Below are 13,587 nucleotides of genomic sequence, written 5' to 3'. Positions count from 1 at the left end.
TTCATAGTACTGTTCCTGCTTTTGTCTTACAGCAAAAATTAGATCCACCATGGACCTTCCTGTTCTGAACCCATGTTGCTCTTCCCTCATTCTTCCTTCTAATTTTGCCCGAATTTGTGCTTCCAAAATTTTCTAAAAAATCTTTGCTCAATGACTCATCAGTGTTATCTCCCGATAGTTCTTGCACTCTTTTCTATTTCCCTGCTTAAAGATAAGGCCAATTATTCCCTTCTTCCAGTCTTCTGGGATCTGGGATCATCTTTTGTTTCCACACAATTTTCATTACTTGATATAGCCATTGTATCTCAAACTCTCCTGCTGCTGTCACCATCTCTACACTTAGCTCACTTAGACCTGGTGACTTCCTCCCTTCATCTTGCCCAATGCCTTTTCCACTTCTCCCTGTGGAAGGTCTTTTCCTATTTGCTGTTCCTCCTTTTTTTTTCTCCTCGTCTTGTTCCTCCTCATCCAGGTCCCCATTCGTGTTCAGGAGTTCTTCAAAAATACTCCTTCCACATATTCTTGAGTTCCTCCTTATTCTCTTCATCTTTTCCACTTTTGTTCACTATTCGAGCATAATCTGTTGTACTGTTCTTCCTCTTACTTTTAATCATCCCATATAACACCTTTTTTGAACCTTCACTATCCTCCTCCACCATTCTGGTCCACTGTTCCATCCACTTTCATCCTTCCTCCACCACCACTCTTTTTGCTTCTTTCTTTCTTGCCTGATACTCTTCGCTTGTCTCTACTGTTCTCTTCTGAAATCATACCCTTATAAAGGCTCTATTCTTCTTTTGTACTATATCCTTTGTTTTATCGTTCCACCAGGGTGTTTATTTCCATCTCTTTTTGGTGCTTGTCCTCCCACACATTGCTTCTGCCGCACTTACTAATATTCCCTTGAATCTACCGCATTTCTCTTCTACAGTTTTTGGTTCATCCTTTGTGATGCTTTCCTTTACTACTTGTAGGTACTGTAGCTTGCTTTCTTCCTCCTTCAACTTCCATACCCTTATATGTCTTTCCTGGTTTTCTGTCCCTTTATTATCCTTGGTCCCTCTCAGGTTCATTACCATCAAACGGTGTTCACTATCCAAGGCCTATGATGGTAATACCTTAATGTCAGTGATGTTCCTATTCATCTCACTATCATATAGGAAGTAGTCGACTATTGACTTTCTCTTTAAGTCTTGACTGTACCAGGTAATCTTGTGGCTCTCCCTTTTCTTGAACCAAGAGTTCCCAACTAGCAAGCCATTCCTTTGACAGAACTCCAATAGTGTTTCACCTTCCTTATTTCGGCAGCCCCACCCCTCTGGTCCAAGCACACTTTCGCAGCATTGTCTTTCTCTTCCAACGTGTGCGTTTAAATCCCCCATTACTATCATATTCTTCATTCCCATCTGCTTCTGCATTTCCTCTTCAAACTCTTGCTTCTCCTCAGAAGTGCGTACACTTGTATTACCTCTATGGTTGTCCACTTGAGTGATATTTTGGTCTTCATCATCCTATCATTTATTCTCTTCACTTCCTCTTTTAATCGATCTCTTACTACTATTCCAACTTCATTTTTCCTTCTCTCCTCATTTCCACTCCAGTACAGTTGGTAGCCTTTCCTCAGTTCTCTCCTTCCTTCTCCTTTCCATCTCGTTTCAGCTAGCCCCAATAGGTCTAACTTCCTTCTTTCCATCATGTGTACCATCTCCTCCACCTTTCCCGTCAATGTTTGTAGATTTAATGTTCCAGATCTTAGTCCTTGTTTATAACCAGTTCATTGTTGATTAAATCTGTCCTTTCCAAGGCCTGTTCTATTTTTGAAAGCAGAAAACATAATCCACTACTGGCTTGCTGGGTCAGAGCCCCATTAGCCGTCGCTTTTCAGGGTTCTTGTAGGACCTTCACAGCTACCATAGCGGTCCTGGGGCACACACAGTCTCCACTGTACCTCGCTCCTACAGGCAATCCCCTACTTCATGCCATTGCCCATCTCCCATGACTTGGACGAGGGATTGGACTTGAAGAAGGAAATTGACTTCTACGCATCTGCTGCTCTGTATTTGGCTTTAACAGTGTGTATTGTGCCCGCTTTAACAGTGTGTATTGTGCCCAGATCTAGAGACTGAAGATGACATGTGCAGCTCAGAGGAAGGAACACAGCATTTACATTCCTCAGAAATTATGTTTCCTTAGGATATACAGGTACAGTTCCTTCCTTCTGCACTCATCTCGGCACCTAAATGCCTTAAAAAGTCTAAGATTTCCAACGTCTCCAGAGTCTGCTGTTGTACTCATAAGAACAAAGTAGCATTTTTATGTTTTCAAGATACCTGGGAATTAATAGTAGATGCAACTTTTCACTTCTATCACCATTTACATTTTTCTCTCTTAACAGAATATGATTTTGTGGTAAGTAAATTATAAAAGACACCACTTTCATCAGCAGTGAAAATGTATCTGGGCTCATAGCACTTTATGAAATTTGGCAATGTAATGTTCTTCCAATATCTTGCACTCTGTGTGACCAGAGTCTCAGTTTCTCCACTTATGCTTTGAAATGACAGATTTTTTTAATGAGTTAACAAGCCATTTAATGCCCTGAAATTTTCAGTTTCAATGTTCAGTATGATATCACAAATCTTCTTTTACAGTATGTTTCCTCTTATAGACATACTTTTATTTCTCTGCCCTCGAAACTACATAAGAAGAATATTTTCCACAGCATGGACTGTAGACATACGAATGTCCCTCCTTTTTGTATCCGTAAGAATCATTAGATTCGCCAGTTGAGAACTCTTCCATATTTTTTTAATATTCTGCTAGATGGCCAAAAAGTGTATTTCTTCATTGTGTTGGAAATAGTAATGCCAAGATCGTCAGCTTTTGCTGAACTGTAAGCTTTCCGTATTTGATAAGTAAGTAAGCAAACAACTACATTTCTCATGCTTCATAGACCTAAGTCTGTGACGTCACATTACGTGATCTAAATCATATGGAAATCGACTTCCGATTCTTTCCATACATCTGCTGGTATTGCTACAAGTGAAGTCGAGTTATTGACTACAATCTACGTATGCGTCAACCAGCTGAATCAATAACCATTTACAGCTGAATCGATAACTATGACAAAAAATACTACTTGTATGAAATGAAGTGGAAGGAAATCAGAAACTCACTCAAACACATTAGGAATTATGTTAAAACTGGATTTCAATTTGCAAAATGTTCCAGGCTTATTCCTTAAAAATGAACTTTTTCTTAAAGCAAGGTTTGTTAAAAGCAGGGAGAAATAACATTTTACTTATTGGAGTTTTACCAGGACCAACAGAAATATTAGTTAAAAGTGGAATTTCCTTAAAAGTAGGTTTGTTATTTTGGGGTTTTACTGTAATTCTTTACCATTGCATTCTTGAATAGCTTGTGTCAAAGTGATGATGATGTATTTGGCTTCCCTTAGCTGATCCATGCTCTGTTAATAAAACTGCATATATTGTGGCAAATGAGATAAAGCATAATCTAGTTAAATGACAGATCTATCTTTGATCTGCTTACAGAGCTACACAATGAGAGCATTTATTGACCTATCCCACCACATTATGCCACTGTCAGACAGGAACATGACATTAATCTTCCAAGTTTACTAAAACCTAGACATTTACAAATATATTTTAAAACTCGTGCACTTTTTTACAGTGTTTTGTTCCAGCTGTTTATGGTTCCAGCTTTTCAATAACTGCAATATGTTGGTATTTAATCAGTAAAGGGTGATAATATTTTTTTAATGGATAGTACAACAATACTAATACATAAGTAGAGAGCTTAGTAACATTTTGCAATATTATAAAAAAGAAGAATAGCAGAATACTCAGAAATTAACAATATCATAACCGTGGGAAATTATAATACAATAATAATAATAATAATAATAATAATAATATTGACTGTCCATTGGCTGCCATGAAAATGAACATTATGTCTCAAGTTATGCTCGACCTGGCACAGAGCAACATAATTTTTATCTATGGCGGTATTCCATTATAGTTCTAGAAATATCATTGGCACTGTCTTTTGTCATGTTTAATAGATGAATAAATAAACCTGTTGCGGAGTGCAGTCTGTTGATTATTGGTAAGTGACTTTATTAAAGTGGATGTTAGATTTAAATTGAATGATTGGTGATATATTCTGTTTGTATGACAAAAAAGTGTCCTTTTATGTGCCTGTTAAAGCCATTGTTTGGCCTGTAGTATCCTCATTATGAATCTGCTCCAATACTAGCTCTCAGTGCGCCATGATGTTTTGAGTGAAGCTATACTTAATTTCTAGATGATTGATATGGGGACTGGCTAGCAATCAGCTGCTCAAATACACGGGTCAACAATCAGTTTGCCCCCAGGCATCTCACCTTGCTACCGCCCTTTTGGCTATAATCCTGGCACAGACATTAATAGTACATCTGAAATATGGCTTTAACCCAGGAAGTGGACAGTTAATGGTTAGTTAAAGTCCATGACATAATTTTAAATCTCCACTTAATCATAACTTAATTCACCATGTCAGCACAGTTACGTGATGTGGTAAAATTGCTATGCACAAACAAATGTCAGCATTGGATACTGAATAATAACTGTCTGTGTTGATGACTGGTTGTCAGCTGTCTGACCGCACTCCACAGGATTGGTGCAAAATGTATAAAGGGCACAACTAGACATTTGTTAAAGTTACAGGAATTTTGTGTTCCATGATATCAGCAGAACATTCCACAATTTGTAGTCTAGTGTTACACCTTCAATGCCTCTGAAGAATACTGTTTCACATTACAGGATGAAAACAAACTTATCCCTCTGTACTGTTTTCCTACTGCCAAAAGCCAGATAGTTGTGCAGTTCTTCAGTGGCAGAAATTCCCACTAGGCAGCTATTTCAGCATGGGCTTCCCAATTTCACACCTGTTTTTAGAAAGTGGTTGCATATACAGGGTGAACCAGAACTCCACGAACAAACTTTCAGAAGTTGTTCAGAGGTACCTTCTGAGTATTTTGATGTATGATTCCTGTGGTCTCTAGTGGCTCTTTACAAAGCCATTGCATTTCATTTGGTTTCTAGACCCATTTAACTCTATATCTATCTTGCACTGAAAATAGTGTACAACATTGCAAATGTCGACTGTAATGTGCTGTATATCTTGTTTCCTTTTGCTCATGATACCTGCTGTTGTCAACAGTAATGTCAATGTTAACCGTTGCCCCATGTTTGCATTCAATACTGCTTTGGGTTTTGTTTTGTGTTGTACTTTTTGATGAGTACATATTGTAGGCTTTCTCACTATTCTGAAGATATTTTCTCAGAAACAAAGGTAACTGGGGTAACAAACTGAATAAACCACATTTACGAGGGTTGCCCAGAAAGTAAAGAATGTTTTGACGTAACTAAATAAAAACCAAAGATATCAACATGAAACTTTATTTACAAAGGTGCAGTAACTTACTCTATTTTTCAGTGTAGTCACTATAACTGCCAATGAATTGTAACATGGGAACAGTTTTTCAATGCCCTTGTTGTACTCCTCTATCGCCAAAGATTTGAGGCAGGACATCATTGCTTGTTTGAAGTCTTCATCGTTTATGAACTGTTTTCCACCCAAAAATTCCTTTATTCAGGGAATAAGTAAAAATCACTTGCTGCCAAGTCAGGATTATAAGGATGATGTCCAAAGATTTCCAACTTAAGGCATTGAAGTTCTTTCCGTGTTTGAGCTGATGCATGAGGCCATGCATTGTCATGAATCAAAGACACCTTTGCCGACAACATTCTGTGTCTCTGAAGGCTCCTTCATTGCACTGTCACTTTAGACATTTCTTATTTGCCTATTAATTTTGATAGGCTGAACATTTTGTGCATTCAGAAAATGAATTACACTATGTACTTTGCATTTGGCAGTATTCCTAAGGGTTACTGAACAAAGAGGTGGGTCCGCTTGATGACAAAACTTGGCTTACGTTGAGACGGAGTACAGTGGTGGTGTATCAGTGGTAGGTGTGGTACACAATTTTTCTTTACTTTCTGGATGACTCTCATACATTATTATTCTGTAACCATCTGGCAGAGACCATTCGCCTTCATACCAAAGCCACTCAGAGGCTATCCCTGAACAAACTCTGAAACTTTATTGGTGAAGTTCTGGTTCACCCTGTACAATACTCATACTGTTTGAGTGATATGGGAGGCTTCTGGCAGTGAGTGGAGTGGGATATTCCATGACTTTCTGTTTTGCTACAAAATGGTACCTTGCCCAGTTTTTTTGTATATTCCATGAATAAATTTATGTAAGCCTTTAAAGGTAGTGGACTCCTGTGTAAACAGCCTCTTGTGAATCCACTTGTTAGACCTCTGTTTTGGACAATACTTAATTGTAATTTTTATTGTGTGCTGATTGCCAGTGCTCCCTGAAGGAAACTGGAATTGACTGTGATCAAATGATCAGATAATTTTTCATGGAATGAGTAATGGAAAAGTATCCTTTTCTTCCATTTCAGGACATGTTTGTTATAATAGCTCTATGAAGAAAATACCACTACTCCAAAATTTCGGCATTATGAAAAGCATTTTCTGCTTAAAAATGTAGCTAAAATCTGATAGCAGAAGTGTTTAAAACACGCAATAAGATTTGCCTTTTTTTCTTAACATATTCTTCTCTACTATTGAGTAATTCTTGAATAGAAATGATCACAGACCTGCAAAGGGCTACCAAGTAGTCATCTCAATACGTTTGTTTTAAGAGTTGTGTACAGTTTTTTTCATTGCATGTTCAATGTCATATATCTTGAATATGAGCCGTGGGACACATTCACACAAGATAACAACTTAATGATTGTTGAGTCTATAATTATAGTGCTACAGTTTTTCATATTATTGTGTACATTTTTTTATGATGATTAATTTTGTAGGAATACCTGCTGGTGGTCATGGACCGGCGGCAGGTCCTCACACTCATCCTCATCCTAGCTCTTTAGCAGCAGCCCAACTGGAAGCTGCTGAACGGTTGGCGTTGGCCACTGATCCTATGGTGCGCCTACAAATGGCTGGTATTTCAGCAGAGTATCATGCTCACACCCACGCACATACTCATGCTCATTCCCACACACATTTGCATCTTCACCCAAGCCAGCAAGCTCAGCAAGCACAGGCACAGCAAGAAGTTGCGACAGCAGGAACAGCTGCTTTCCCATTACCAGGTGGGAAATAGTGTGTGATGTTCAGCTTATATTATTTTTTATTAAAGTACAAGCTAGAGGAGAAAAGTCTGCTGATATAACTGTTGCATGTCCTTCGTTACATTTATCCAGTAAAGACATCCACTCACTGTACAGTGGAGATGTTGAGCAGTAAACAGTTTTGAGTTGGGCTGCATTGCAGGGTCTCTCTCTCTCTCTCTCTCTCTCTCTCTCTCTCTCTCTGTGTCTGTGTGTCTCTGTGTGTGTGTGTGGGGGGGGGGGGGGGTCGAGAGAGAGAGAGAGAGAGAGAGAGAGAGAGAGAGATTCTTGTTTATGTTACTGTCTACTACTCGAGGCCTCCACTAAACCAATTAATGTTATCTTTACTTTCTACAGTTTCTGTATCTCACACAAGATTTTTCCAGTCCATATTATACAGTAAAGAAATATATCCAAATTATCGAATGTGTGAAAACTTGTGCAAAGCACTTTTAAGTCATTTATTGTAGGATAAAATATGTTGGTATATAAATAGTTTTTGTTGTTGTTTTATGAGAGTAAGTCAATTATAAATGAGGTTTTATTTTAAAAAATTGTTGAAAAATAAAAGACAAATATAATTTAATTTTCTAAATAGTGTCCTCCTTTAGAAATACATAATTCCCACCGAGAAGGAAGGTTTTCCTTCCCAGCATTGTAGAATGAAGTGGGTTTCATCAGGAACCAATTGCTCACAAATCCCTCCACCCCCTCTTCATCTTTAAATCATTGCCCTCTTAGAGCTTCTTTAAGCAGCCCAAATAAATGAAAATCAGTTGTTGGTAGGTCTGGGCTGTGTAGGAAGAATGATTAAGTTGAGACCAGTGCATTTCTACAAGTTTTGAAACTGTGAGAGCTGCAGTATGTTGCCTGACATTGTTGTGGGGGAGGATGGCCTCTTGAATTGGTTGGTCTCTTCTTTTGTGGTGATGTGCAGACTTCACCTCATTCAGCAGCTCGCAGTAGTAAGCAGCATTGATTGTGCATCACTCATGCAAAAAGTCAGTGAGCAAAATGAATGAACCACCAGTCAAAGAAAACTTGCCAGCTGACAGTCTAGTCTTGGCTTTCGCTGGAGCTGCCTCCCCTTTTGCACCACCACTCCGTACTGACTTGTTTTGCCTTGGGAGTGTAGTGGTGGGCCCGCGTTTCATTGCAGATGATCATCTGACTCAAAGATGCATCACCTTCTTTCACAAACTTTGGTGTAATCTTCTGACATACCTCAAAACGTCTCAAACTCTGATCTATGGTCAAAAGGCAAGAGACTCATCTGGCACAAACATTATGCAATTTTATTCATTTGTGATGATCATTTGACAGCTCCCATAACTTATTCTGGTCTGACACACTCACCCATTGATCTTCTTCAAGAACATCTTTAACTGCATGAATGTTTTTGTCTGTTATGCTTGGTCAGAGGGTGGTGATCGTGTTCCTGTTTTTCCACTTGTTCTCATTCTTTTGTGAACACTTTATGCCAACAAACTCAAGAGTCCTTGACACTGTTTTGTCCCCAGACAGTGCAGTCAGTCTCCAAAAAATTTACGTTGCTTAAACTCCTTTACGAGCAAGAAATTTTCTTGTTATGCATTGCAAAATTGTGGGGTGCACTTGTTGCTCTGACACTGTGAGCACTACTGACAGACTGATTGGGAGTGTGGAATGGCCTGCTCACCCCACTCCTAATGGCCCCTGCCAAGCATATTAGAGGTATGGGCCCAGTCTTACCAACTGTAGACACTCAGGAACAAAAATCCCATCTGTATTTGATTTACCCTCATATTTGTGTGCTTTCTTTAGTGTACAGAATCAGTAGTCAGATGGCTATGTGAAAATTTGCCTAGTTCGCACCACAGTGTGGTGCAGTCCATTCCTAACATGTATAAGAGCACAAAGTATTCAATTTATAGTTTTTTTTTGTGCTCTGTTATTGAAAACTTGAAGGAGTGTTGGGTACAAGGGGGAACATTCGCTTCATTCTCACAACAAACACTACAGCAGGGCTGAGCATGTATTAGATTTAACAGTTCAGTGGTGTTTTGGGCTTTGGTCAACAAGATGTCATGACTTGTTTTTCTGTAATCATACTGGTTTTGATAAAGCACAGAAAAGTCACAAAAATAATTAATAAAATTTTATTTTGAATGTGAATAGACTAAGCCAAAGTGTTGAAAACATGTTATGCCTTAAATGAAGATGAATATGTTGTTCCAGTAAAGGATTTGTGTCAAGACTTAAAACATATTTGAAATGTACCAAAGGATCCCATCAGTTTGATACAGTATAAGTAGGGACAGGAAAATTTCTCAAAAACGATAACGCAAAGTTATCAGTTTTTGGCGGAATAGCATGAAACCAGTTACTTTTAAGGGATATCACAAAATTTATAATTTTGCTGTATAAAAATCTAATTCTGTGGATGGCACTTTGCTAACAGTCATAACTGACAGTTGTTGAATGTTAAAATTGCATTTTGTATTCTGCTGTCATTAAAGCTGAGGTTCATGCATAATTTTAAAATAATTCTACATTTCCTGAGTAACAAACTTTTTTGTGATGATAAAAATAGCACCAAATTTGGCCAAAACTAACACCAAATTAAAAAATCACCAATTTTAGAAAAAATCATATTTGGTAAAAAAATGTGAAATATCTAAAAAAAAATTGAATTTAGCAAAAAAATAACATCGAATTTGATAACAAACAACAAAGAACTTGGCAACAAACAACAAATTATTTGGCAAAAACAAAAAAAGAACTGTGGGATTTGGCAGAAAACATTAAACAATTTGACAAAAGAACATCACCAAATTTGGCAGAAATAAACAATACTGATGTTGGCAAAAAAACACAGAATTTGGCAAAAAACCATGTTGAATTTGGAAAAAATATAGTAAATTCGCAAAACAATCACCAAATTTTGCAGTACATAACACTGAATTTGTCGAAATTAATAGCACCAAATATGGCAAAAACACTGAATTTTGAAAAAAAAAAACAGCTCGTAATTTGGCAAAAATTTGGAAAAAGAGGTCACCAAATTTGGTAAAAAAACATTGAATTTAATAAAAAAAATTACACTGTCTATTGGGGAAAAAACTACCAAATTTGACAAAACATTCTATGAATTTGGCAAAAATAACACTGAATTCGACAAAAAAGAACACCATATTTGGCAACAAATAACATCAACTTTGGTCATAAAATAAAACAATTTTTTCCTGTCTGTAAGTATAAGCAATGACAAAATGCAGCATGTGCTGACAGTGATAGGCAATATAGCAATGGCACATACTGCAATGTGGAATGGTATTAATGGTGAATGTCAGTTCCATAGAAACTGAATTCTATTTTTCTCACATTGTTGCTAGGTGCGTGCTAAGAATCCAGGGTGCAGCAGAATGCCACCAAAGGGTACCTCAAACATGCTTTGTGGGAATTAGATCAGAAAATTGAATTGGCTACTCCATGCACTGATTTTGTTTGCAATAGAAGAGACTTCCTACATATAGTCCTATGTGGTCAAGCATTGCAGTCTTGTAAGATGAAGCCATCTGTTGCTCTGAAATAACATCATTCATAAACATAATTTTCATCTCTACACTGTATACATGTATAATCACTGTTCCGTGTGAGGAGACATGTTTTTAAACATTACGCATTTCATAGGGTTATGAGTAATAATTGGATCTGGCTTCATGCAAAATAAAGAGATGTCTGCTATAACTTTTCACATTAAACCAGTAGCCATTCACAAAAACAGTGATCCCCCAGTGTTCTGCATTCCAGTGTAACTGTTGGTGTGGCTGCTGCGAATGGTCCCTCTTCTGACAAGTACTGATTGGTAAACAGCACACCTCTGCTTATCTAGTATAAATACCACCTTTAAAAAATCTTCAGCACAACAGTTAAATGCTGAACTTGTGGTTACGAATTGTTGCCACAGCCTGTGTGCAGTAGAAGATTGAATACATTAGACCTGCTTCCTGGCTGCCTTTTCTTACTCCCACAGCACTAATTGTCATTGTAATCTCTGCTTTGTAAATAAGATTGAACAGTTAACAGTACTGGTTTGCATGTGATAGGATTTTCAGCACTAATACTGTAACAACACATTTGAATTTTGTGTCAGTTGCTTTCTGATTTATGAAAAATATTTGTTTCTCTGTCTCATGTTATACACCTTCATAAAGTTCATGTTGTGTGAATCTTGCAGAATTGTCACATTCGTTACACTCAGTAAAGCAAGCAAAATATTTCAAGATTATTAAAAATAATTGTAGTATTGCATTTTTACTGAACGTCTCATAGTCTTCTGGATGGTGAGTTACTTATTTGCATGTTCTTCAGATCATTCTCTGGCTGCCTCATTATGAAATGTAACACAGATTTGGTTTACGAACTAATGCATCTTCCCTTTTTTATGGAAAGGGGGCATTAAAGGTTAACATTTTTGAGTGAAAGCACAGGCACCTGGACGCCGAGAAAGGCCTTAACATCATTGTCAGGGAAATTGCCACTCCGAGCAATTACATCACAATTACATCCCCTGGCCATGTGGGTATCCTGGGTAATGAGCTCGCTGATCGTTCGGCTGGGGAAGCAGTCACTTACCCCCCATTTTCTGTAACCCCTCCTGCAGCAGATTTACGGCTTCACATCAAATCCCACTTCGCACAGTCATGGGCCAATTCTTGGGAGGCTACTCCCCTGTCTAATAAACTTCGTGCGATTAAGGTGACACCAGGCCCATGGCGTTCTTCTTTTCGCCTCTCCCCAAAGGACTCGACCACACTGTGTCATCTCCGCATTGGCCATACCAGGCTGACCCATGGTTTTCTTTTGCGTGATGAGCCACCCCCACTTTGTGGGTGTGGAGCCTTCCAGTCAGTAGCCCACATTTTGGTTGAATGCCCCCTTCTTTTGGCTCTGCGTGCTAAGTACAGACTTCCCCATACTTTACCTTTGATGTTGGCTGACGATTCCCAGATGGTCTCTCTGGTTCTCGGTTTCCTTCGGGAGAGTGGTTTTTATTCTCAGTTTTAAGGTTTTTAATCTCTCTTTGGTGTTGGGTATGGCGGTGAGTGTTTGGGTGTCTCCCACTGTAAGCCATGTTCGGAGCTTCCCGATTCACCTCCCTGACAGAGGTCCTCTTTTCCTCCCCTTTTACTCTGTTTTTACCCCCCCCCCCCCCCCTTTTTTTTTTTTAAAGGATTGGTTAGTCTTCTTTTCCCATACATACTTCTACATTTTAGCGGTTGTACCTTTTAAGTCACAGGTGGTCTTGCCTATGCTGCTTCAGCATAGCGTTGGGTTCGTTCTCTTGCTGACTTCCCTCGTTTGGTTTTTACCATTGACAACATGACTGCCCCTTTACGTTTTTAGCCTTTTCCCTTTTATTCTTCTGACTTTCCTGAGATGTCACATTAGCAGAATGGACCACATTTGAAACAAGGGACTGATGACCTTGCTGTTTGGTCCCTTAAACCTCACACAACCAACCAACAACCAATTACATCCACAAATACATCACTTATGGGAGATGATGACCTGTAGCTAGTTCTTCCTTGGGGTTGTCCCAATACTTCTCTGATGATGAGCTATGTCAGAGTTGTATCCTATGGTCTCCACATGATGTCTGGATTGATTGTGTTGTTCGGAGAAAACTTTTTCTCGACTTGAGTCTTGGTGTTTGATGTCGCATCCAAACAGGGGGTGTCTCTGATCCGTCTTCTGCTTGTTTCTTTCCACTTCAGCTGCTGTTCTCCTTCGGATGTCTGGAGGTGCCACGCCCATGAAGTGGTAGATTTTGTCAACAGAGTTGCCTTCAAGCAGCCGGTTACAGTTCATCCTGTTTCGTTTAGGGCAATATTTACCTGTTTGGCATGGCTGGAGTTCTGCCATACAGGTGCTGCATATTCAGCAGCAGAGAAGCACAAAGCGAGGACAGATGTCCAGAAGACCTGTGGGTGTGCTCCCCAGTTGTTGCCAGTCAGTTTCCTAATAATGTTGTTCCTCGCACTGACTTTCATTTTTGTATCTGTACAGTGGTCCTTGAAGGTGAGGGACCAGTCCAACTTCACTCCGAGGTACTTTGGGGTGTCACAGTGGGTCAGCTGTCTGATAATAAGGACCTTCATGTCATTGTATCACAACAGTACAAAATTGCTAATGAAATTCTTTTCCAACACTAGGATTCAAATAAGCTACCTACGGACTTAATTGGGATTATACTAGTATGTAGTATCAACCTTGGCTCTGGTTGCGAGAATGCTATAGATCCATATTTCAAAAAGTAAATTTAAAAAAGTTCTTTACTCCAGAACTGATAT

At 38.7% G+C, this 13,587-nt stretch overlaps 1 protein-coding gene across 1 annotated transcript in view; it reads left to right on the top strand.

Moving 5' to 3' along the window:
- The window catches only part of LOC124554853, a 185,715-nt gene that overhangs the window by 149,352 nt on the left and 22,776 nt on the right, over positions 1-13,587 (top strand). Inside the window, exon 20 of the mRNA XM_047128520.1 lies at positions 6,947-7,234. Within this exon, the coding sequence (XP_046984476.1) occupies positions 6,947-7,234 (288 nt within the window). The remainder of the gene's footprint in view (positions 1-6,946; positions 7,235-13,587) is intronic.

Source organism: Schistocerca americana, chromosome X, assembly GCF_021461395.2.
Source record: "Schistocerca americana isolate TAMUIC-IGC-003095 chromosome X, iqSchAmer2.1, whole genome shotgun sequence".
In the NCBI taxonomy this organism is placed as follows: domain Eukaryota; kingdom Metazoa; phylum Arthropoda; class Insecta; order Orthoptera; family Acrididae; genus Schistocerca; species Schistocerca americana.
This window is presented reverse-complemented; position numbering and strand designations above follow the sequence as displayed.